The 9,532-nt window shown below is 41.9% G+C and overlaps 1 protein-coding gene across 1 annotated transcript; it reads right to left on the reverse strand.

The window, feature by feature from the left end:
* Positions 1-7,226: 7,226 nt before the first annotated feature.
* DPH3 (diphthamide biosynthesis 3) lies at positions 7,227-9,528 on the reverse strand. The gene is made up of 3 exons (XM_053993397.1): positions 9,363-9,528; positions 9,187-9,261; positions 7,227-8,750 (listed from the first exon to the last, which is right to left on the reverse strand). The coding sequence occupies exons 1-3, from the start codon at positions 9,468-9,470 to the stop codon at positions 8,685-8,687; spliced, it is 249 nt and encodes an 82-aa protein (XP_053849372.1). The 5' UTR covers positions 9,471-9,528; the 3' UTR covers positions 7,227-8,684.
* Positions 9,529-9,532: the final 4 nt, after the last annotated feature.

Genomic DNA, 9,532 nt, shown 5'->3' on the forward strand with positions numbered 1-9,532 from the left:
ACTGTATCTGACCAAGAGCAGTCACAGAATGTGTGTTGAGGCATTTCAAATATGGCTCTGGTGAGGATAATGTCATGCTCTTAGAAATCAGAGTTTTGTCTGTGCTTCTGCCTCTCCCTTAGCCATTAACAGCCTTAGATGTAAATGACACTGAAATGCACTTGCTCGGTCTGTTTTTTGGCTGACACAGTGAAGCAGCAATCAGACTGAGGCTGAAACATTTATGAGAGAGAGTCATGAAGGGCAGAAAACCCAGAAATCTATTATTTACTGCACATGTTCTTTATTCTCTCTTCATGGGTAATTCATTTGAATTCTGCTCTTCTGTTGGGTGAAGTGGATCTAAAGTAACATCTCTGAAGCAGCCTGTGTTACTCCAGATTTACACAGCTGTGCTGGATGGCAGGATCTGCCTCGGAGCATTTTATATTAGCTGTGTCTCAGAGGGTGCTCTCTGCCTAGGGCTCAGAATATTCCCAGCCAGCTTAATTTTCACAAGCTGCCCTTGCAAGGCAAGCTGCAAATGTATTTACAGATCTAGCACAATAATTTCTTACTCCTCAGGTTGGTTAACCTGTCAGAAATTAAACTGTTTCTTCAGACTTCTATTTTTGCAGGTGCCTCTGCTATAAAGGCCTCAGCCATACAAAAATGAACTAGACAAAATGTGCAGACGCTTTATTTGGCATGGAAAGAACCCAAGGACACAGCCCTGCTAGGGTTGCAAAAATTAAAAAGAATATAGGGAACTTGGCCTTCCTCAGTGGAAACTTGACATTTGGGTGGCCTGACTGCAGCCTGTGTGGGGCTGGCAGTCGCTGTCTCTGAATGAAGAGGCTGACTTAACCTGGATCTCTATCAAATCCTCCCTCTGCGAGACCGTGCATTTGGCAGAGGTACTGACAGAAATCCTCTGGCCGAGAAAGCACAATCAAATCCTGTTAGGCACAATATCTTGAGAAAGGGGTCCACTAGTTTAAAACACTGACAAAGTTTAACTGTGGTTGTTTGGCATTTACTCTGGTTGCTGATTTATCTGAATTCTCCTTCAGTTACAAAAATCCCAAACTTGAAAAAAAATATCAAGGGGGAAAAGAAAAAATGATCAAAGGATCTGCAAGAATCAGAGTGTTTTTTAGGGCAGATTAAATTCTTCCAGTGTGCATCTTTGATACATCACACCTGTGTATGCACAGGAGATAATCAAGGAGTCCTAACTACTGGGATACTTGTGAGGTTTATGGAGAAACAACTTCTGAGGTTAGTGCCTGAACAAACAGCTGGGGTGGGAAGAAAAGGCTTCCTCTCATAAGTAGGAGGAAGTTGGTCCTGAATCATTGCTTCTCCCTATGCTGCCCCACTACCTTGGTTCAGTGTGCACAGAGGAAATCCACATAGGAAAAGCTTAGGTAGCAGCCCTGTCTGCTGCTCACCCTTGCTTCCACAGCAAAATCCCACCTCTAGGTTGCTAAGCAGTTTGTGGTGGAGATGTGGGGGCCACAGAAGCGTATTTTGAAGCCAAAGGCAGGGTGCCAGTTTGGTGTGCCATCACCTGCTCTTTTCTGGGCCTTATGTCAAGGGATATTAAAAATACAATCTTCATTCCAGTTCAAAGCAGAGCTTGAACTTCACGAACCATCCCTGGCAGGGACCATGTTTCTCTGCTTGCCACGTCCTTTTCACAGTCCTCTGAAGCATTCCATTTGCCTGTCACTGTGCCATGGTGCACCATCTCTGGGTTTGGGAATTTTGATGTTTGTCTCAAGAAATGTATTAAGGTCCCAACTCCACAGCTTTTACTTGCCCAAGGAAAGCTCATAGGCTCTGACCTCAGGCTGTTTGCAAAGCCTGTCAAAACCCATTTGTCTAGGAGATTGCAGCAGCAAATATCACAGTAAAGGCTAAAAGGCAATTCTATGCCAAGCTCATTCTAGGTCACTAACTTCCTAAGGGTATTCTTCCAAGAAATAGCTTCATCTTGAGTAGTTCTGCAAGAGGAGAGTGACTGTGAGTTATAGTTAACCCCTTCATAACAAGAAAAAGCAGGAATCCTTCAGTCTATCACATTTATCATTCAACATTTATTCAGGCTAAGACTTCCCCCCTTAGGGCCAATACTAAGAAATAAAGTTACAAGGAAATAGTAGATTTGAATGAAATATTCTTTGCCCTTTCACCCTTTCAAAAAGCACACTATTTTATATGTGTATCTTGGGCAGTATCCTCACTTCTTTTAGGAAAGGAAATACAGTGTATTAAAAACAAAAAGAAATCTCACGTTGAAAAACTGCATCAACTCAAATAAAAGGCTTCACTGCCCAGAAAACTCAGATACCCCTCAGGAAAGCCACTGGAGCAAAGACAAAGAAATACAAGAGGCACACAGATGCAGTTTTGAAGGAAGAGACGAAGTCATGTAAGAAGTGCAATAGGGCTGAATAAATGAACATGCAAGGGAAGTAACACATTACAAAATTAAACAAATAAAGCCAGCTAAATGATGGGAGGAGTGGAGATAAACCAGTCTTGGACAGTCCTACCAAAGTGCATAGAGCTTGCATGCCTTCATGAGCTTCTGTTAGGTTGTGAGAGGGACTAGCAGAAAAACTACCTGAATCCACAGTACCTTAGATCACCTCATCTTCTAAAAACCACCTAGGCCATGAGCAAGAGACAGGAGGAGAAAGACAAGGTTATTCTAAGGCTTAGATTCTAAAAAGTTATTTCCTTAATGAAACATAAGATCTAAGATAATGTCAGCCCAGTGCTCACCAAGTGTCAAAAAACATGTTAGGAATTTTTGGAAAATAGAGAGCAGTACAGAGAACAAATATCGCTATGCAAATGTATGCATAATGCACCTGTGTCTAGAATTGTGCACAGTTCTTATTTCCCTTTCAAAAATGGTGCAGAAAAATAAGAAAAAAAAATCTTAACAGTCATCAGTAGGCTAGAGAGCTGAGAGCAGAAAACTGTCTCTTCCTATCCAAAAGCTGTCTTTAAATGAACCCCAGTGCAATGGGTTCAAAAGAAACAGAGAGATGTGTCTCTTCATAAGGCACACTTCACTTGGGCAATTCCTTTCCATGGGATGCAATGGATTTTGTGATGTGGATTCAAAAATTGATTAGACAAATTCATGGAAATATGTATATTGTTCAATGGTATTAAACAACAATGCATCAGTCTCAAGAAGTCCAAGACTTTCAAATTGTGTGGGAGGGTTGTAGGGAAGCATCCCCAGATGCTTGCCCTGGTCATGGACTCCTCTGTAGCTGCTGGGCAGCGTTGGGAATGGGACAGGACCAAGACCCTTGGTCTGCCTGGGACAGTCAGTCCTGCTCTGATGTACTGACATACTTGCTGCCACAGCCAAGCTCAGCCTCCAGGACAGGAGCTTTCCTTACTGGCTCTGAAATGACCCTCTTGAGTAGTTCTGCAAGAAAGGGACTGTGAGACTGACAGGTGTTTTGTCTGGATTTCTGCCTCTGGACTGTTTACATACCTAAATTCAAAATCTGGTTCTAGCTAAGGGACGTACGCCAGAATCCATCAATGTGGGAACACCTGTGCAGTTCACTGGGGGCCACAGAAGCCTCTGCATAATATAAAAGTCAAATGTGTTCCACCCTAGTAAGTAAAAAACTAGGATAAGTAGGGGCTCATATTTTATGTACTTTTTTTTTGTAGTTAAATGAACATTAATCTTAAAACCCATCACAGGCTACAAAATCAGTTCTAATCTGTTATACGGATAAAAATGATAAATTTATGCTGCAGTCTTGCTATTGTCTAAAACCAAATACCTTAAGATGGTATTGCATTGCATAGGTACACAATTTTCATGGAAAGAATCAACAACAGGCATACTATCAGAGACATGCAGAAATAAAAACTGTTAAACAGTATCTTTTTCAAGATATTTGGAAAAAGAAAAAAAAAGCCCTCCCTTGAAAATAGTATTTTTTTCTAGGCAGTGTGAAATAGTCATTTTTACTAAAAGTATACCAGAAATTTGTATTTTGTGTAAACACCACAGGACTATATACACAAAGATCATGCTAAGAAGCAGTGTAGCTATTTAGTGGTCTGGTGGATGGATCTTGAATCTTGAAATATTACTGTTACTTGAAGTACTGAATGTGTCAAAAAGTTGTCCTTTGACTTGTCCAGAAGGACAACTGAGTCAAAAATAAAATCATTTGCCATAGTGCAGGAAAGGGCCTGAATAGGTCACGGAAGAAGTGACTTATTGCCCACTCCTGTTAATTTTACCCTTAGTCTTGATACTTGGATCTTTCCCTAAAGCAACAGTTTCAGCATTCAAACAACAAGAAAAGGATCTCTGTTTTGACACAAAAAGAAAAAATGACCACCCCTAGATGGGGCAGCTCTGCTCTGACCTTCACATGCCACCGTGCCTTCAGAGCGAGCTTCTCTTGGCTGGCTGCACTCACTGACAGGGGTCACTGCACGGCAGTGACTTTCCACATGACAGGAAACCTGCACTGGACTGCTGAGCTGCCAAGAATTTTGGAGGGGTGACCTGGTGTGCAAATAGCTCTAAATGGTGACAGCAAGGGCTGGGAAGGAGTGATGATGCGTCACTTAAGGTGGGAAGGTTGGTCAATGTTTTTGGTTGGTCCCTTTTGACCCACTTCCTCCCTGGCCACAGGTGACACTGTGACAGCAGCTTTCCCTCTTGGCACAGCTTCTGTCAGTTGTTGCCTCTGCCACTCAACAGGTTTGACCAGTTTCAGGGCTGATGAGCTCAGCATCTTCACAGTATCCTCCCTGTCTCCTCCATGCCATGGCTACTATGGAGAGACATTAAGAAATTAGCATTTTAAGTTACCATGAAGTAGAATCAAAGCAATCCACATGGAACTGCTAGGAGAAAATTCATGGCAAACTTTAATTACTGCACTAAATACCTTGATAAACCCTATTTTTAAAAACATTCAAGAAATTTTCAGTGTAACAAATACCTATCCCTGCAGATAGCATGAATTGAGTGTTAAATTAGAATAGAAGAGATGGACTTTTCAAATTTTTGCCAGTTTATCTGAAATGAATCAGTATCTGCTTCTTGGTAGATAGACTTGGTAATCTATATAATGATCTTTAATTCTGTTGCTCTGCAAGGAACACCTATTCTTTTTTTGTTTTGGTTTTTTTTTGGTTTTTTTTTTTTTTTTTTTTTTTGACAGGTGCTGAGAATCATAATTAAAAACTGTGATGGAGAGAAGATGTGTCAAGGTACTTACAAAGGGTCCTCTGGGACACTAGGACTTCCCTGATATATGGACAATGAAACAAGTGCAACAGCAAAATTAGTAGCCTAATGACCTCAGCTCTTGGAGGCTCTGTGTCACAGACTTCTAGAGCAACTATTCAAAACTAATCATGTACACCACTGATATACAGGCACAATGAGCCAAAAGTACATGACCTTCTCAGCAAGTTTCTTTGAAATGCAAACAATAATCTGACAGATCAGAGAGGCTAAGCCTCTTTAGTTTAATAAAGAGCAAATTATCTTCCATTTCTTCCCATAAAATTGTGGCAACAGAGTGTATTGCTTATTCTCAGTATTACATGGGAGTTCAGAGGTGTTCAACAATATGAGAAATTTCACAGCTTGAGTATCTGAAACTTCCCACAAATTATTTCACCCTCTCTAGTCTCTACCAAGTATGAATTATTCCATTAACATTCATGTGATGCTGTTTCCACCACACTGGAGTCCTCTGTGCAGACCCACAGACCTAATCAAACACATAATCAATCAATCTGCTTGTCAGATACAAGCAGTAAACAAGACTTCTTTGTGTCCTACACAATTGCCTTTTGAGAAAAAAAAGTGGGCTACTGGTTTGTAAGAGCATGTAATACACAAGTAATGTGTGAGGGACCAGAGCCTGTGGCGCTGTGAGGAAACCTTGTGACTGAATTCCTGACAAGGGACATTTCTGATGGGTTACTCAGACTGCCCTGACTGGTGTTCTGGAATGACACAGTATGAAAGAATATATTTAAAAGATTACTGCAATCACTGGAATCAAAAGCTTCTTACAAGTTAACAAAAGACAAAAGTGGGTAACCCTTTGGCTTTAGCATTGCTGAACTTTCATGAAGGATGAACTCTTGCTGCAGAACTCTCTGCAGAGCAGAAGGGAAAACAACAGAACAGCTCAACAGTTTTAAAATGTTTCTCTCAGATTCTCAAGGGGCAACAAAAAGAGAAAAACATGACACCCATCCTTTTTTGGTGGGAACATCACCTACTGTCTTGAGACCTTTAAGACCCTGCAATGAGACAAGAGTTGGAAGTAATTTAAATGGGAAAATGTGGCCACATCCTTTTCTAAGTCAGCCACAACATCTTTCTGTTATTATGCTGTAAAAAAACCTCCAGAAAAGCAAACATGCTTTGCATATGTACACAATAAAAACCACATAGGTGTGCAAACACACTTTGTTAAAGCTTTGATACATACCCTATGTGATCAAGTAATTTTAATGTGCATGTAAATTGCATTCCACAACTTGAACCCTATTCACACCAGGTAAGAAACTTCAAGCCCTGACAGTCCCAAATGACATAATGACTAATAAATTCTGCTAAAATTACTTTTTTTTAAAAAGCCATTACCTGTATTTCAGATGAGTGGGAAACACTACTATGAATCAATTAAAAACTTGTTACATGCCATGTTTACTTGGCACCTGCCAAATAAAATTTAGTTGATTAATGCTTTTTACAACCATGTTGGAATTTAACCATATAGAGTACAAATAATTCTCTACACAAGTTTCTTAAGTCAGAAAGGGCCTGATCTTCATTATATAACAAAATCTAGTCAACGATTTCTTCAAAATCAATGTACTTTTAGAGATGATACACATGGCAACTTGCTTTGATCCATTAGATCAGAGCATACATTCCTTGGTCTTGCATTTGAAAATTGCTACAATTCCTTTTATGTAGAATACTTGTGGAAAAATCATGAAGGTATTTATGCAATAAAAATTTGAACAGGGGCTTAGGTAGGGTTCCTGTAAGTTTGCTTTACAGCATCTACCGATAGGTTGAAACAATGTTTATTAACCAACGTGAAAAACCTCCACTATCATCACCCCAGCAGCAGCAACTCAGGATCTCTGGAAATCATTATGGCTGGTGCAGAAACAGAGTAAGTAATGGCCTATTATAACCACTGATGGAATCTTAAAACATCTTTATTTTGATAGTCAAAATAAATGTTCGATAAGGCACAGCTAACCAAAGTACCACAACATTTATTTTTTTTAAGCACGTATGTCAAAGGAATACGAGTGCCACCTCCTGGCTTAGGCATGGAAACACTCTGGGTTGTGCTTACTGCATTCAAAACTTCCAACTAGATGTAGGGGTTTTTTCCTCTCCTTTTCTTAAAGTAACTAGAATGTTCATCTTCAACAGTCACAGAATGCTGTAAGAACAAAAATAACTAAATGCAAGAATCCAATAAAACTTGCTTATCTTTAGTGCCTGGAGCAAAATAGCCACATACACTCTTCACGGGTACTTTTCCCCAAATTTAACTTCACAGATGTCAAATCCTATTAAAATACAGGAATGACAACAATTTTAAATAAATATTCAAGTGCAGTAATTCAAGAAGCAGTCTTGGAATCAATGTGCAGTATGTTTTCACAACTCTTTTCTACCCTAAAAAATGCCTTTATTAATTAAGTGAAATGTATCCATCTCCTATCCAGGAAGTGACAAAATCTAATAAAGAAGGGTTGAGAAATTTACTACAAATGGCACAAGGAACTGCAGCCCATTTTATATCTACTGCAACAGTCAAATCACAAAGTTGTTGAGACTATAGGGGTAAAATACAAACCACTTTGAGTTCCAGTCCTGTACATTAGCAGCTGTGCAGGGGTAAAAAAAAGACTCCATTTCACACAACACCCTCAAAAGTGTATCACTGTTATGTCAGAGTCATTTGGTAACAACTACTCAAGTCATTCCTAAGCAACTTTAGAAGCAATTTAAGAAACAAATCTGCCCCAATTCAAGTGTTGCCCCCACTACAGATACACAGTCAACTGCACCTTCCCTGTGTTTACAGGAGTAAAGACAATTTACGAGCACTGGGTAAATGTTGGCTCTGGGTCTCTGGTTTTCTCCCCATATTCAGTATGGGCTAGGAGAGCCCACACGCTGGGAGAAGCTGCACTCTGTTAACTCTGTACGGCATTGTGTCCTATGGACTCCGAAATCTTGCCTCCCAGCATGTCAGCTCTCTGTGCCATTTCACACCTGCATATACCCACATAAAGCCTGTTTTTCTCCACAGGCTAAGAAGCCACTGCTAGACTAAATGCTATAATTTCCAACTCCATACTCTTCTTCTGTGTATTGACTTGCTGTAAATCAGGATCATAATCCTCAAGTCTTCTGGAATATATGGAGCAGCTTATATATTTTTTTTAAAGTATAACCCTTTGGAACAAAATGCTTTAATGTGTTTGATATCCCAACAAACTCTCATCCATATTAAGAAGACAGACAATTATTGCACTTGTATCCCACAGCAACATGCACTTCCCGAAGAACCACAACTCTTTCCGCAGTCACCATCCCCATACTTTCTCATCCCAAAGCAGCACAGTCCACGATGCATTCATCAGCACTTGACCAATTCCTTGTTTGGCAAAGGTTCTGCCACGACTTCATCCCGCATGAACTGCTCCTAAAGACAGCAAGCAGGGATTTAGGCAATTTACATTGTTTTTTGAGCTCCTCTACCTCACAAACACCACGACATACACCCAGGCTGGAAAACAGAGTAATTATAGTATGACTCTGTCTCCCAAAACACGAAAGCTGTAACGTGCCTACGAGGTGAGAAAAGCTGCCAGGGCTGCTGGAGTCAGCCACAGGAGCTCTTCACACCACTGATTTCATCCCGTCTGTATCCTACCCCACGCCCACCCAGATAGATGCGTCTTTTTAAGCCCAAACACGGCAGGAGGAGACCAGAAAAACGAGGGCTCAGGCAGCAGATGTAGTTTCAAACCAGGCATTTTCAAACGCCGCCCCGCGCTTCCCGCACGGGGCGGCGAACCGGGACTCGGAGGGACCCGGCTGGAACCGCGGGGTTCCGACTGCCCTCCCTCCGCACCCACCTGGTCGTAAATGACGCGCAGGATCAGGGAGCAGCTGGGGCAGGTGGCCACGTCCTCCCCGTTCTCCAGGTCCTCCTGCAAAAGCGCCGGGAGAGCGGTCAGGGCCCCGACGCCTGCCCGGCCCACAGGCCGCACCACCCTGTTCTCCCCGCCAGCCCTTCCCGGCCGCCCCTCACCCGCGTGATGACGAATCGGTCCCCGCAGGGACACGGGTAGGTGTAGGTCCCAGTCTCCTCGTCGTACTCAAAGTCCTCGATCTCCACCTCATCGTGGAACACGGCCATGCTGCCGGGGAGCGGCGGGAGCCGGGCCGGGGCGGACGGGAAGAGGCGGCGCCTGACGGAGC

This window comes from Vidua macroura, chromosome 1 (assembly GCF_024509145.1).
Source record: "Vidua macroura isolate BioBank_ID:100142 chromosome 1, ASM2450914v1, whole genome shotgun sequence".
Classification (NCBI taxonomy): Eukaryota; Metazoa; Chordata; class Aves; order Passeriformes; family Viduidae; genus Vidua; species Vidua macroura.

Excerpts from the sequence above, each read along its gene's own strand:
- DPH3 (XM_053993397.1), bottom strand. The coding sequence starts at position 9,470 with ATGGCCGTGTTCCACGATGAGGTGGAGATCGAGGACTTTGAGTACGAC. Across the intron at positions 9,262-9,362 it reads ACCGATTCGTCATCACGCGG|GAGGACCTGGAGAACGGGGA; the intron begins GTGAGGGGCGGC and ends GCGCTTTTGCAG. Across the intron at positions 8,751-9,186 it reads TGCGCGTCATTTACGACCAG|GAGCAGTTCATGCGGGATGA; the intron begins GTGGGTGCGGAG and ends TGCTGTCTTTAG.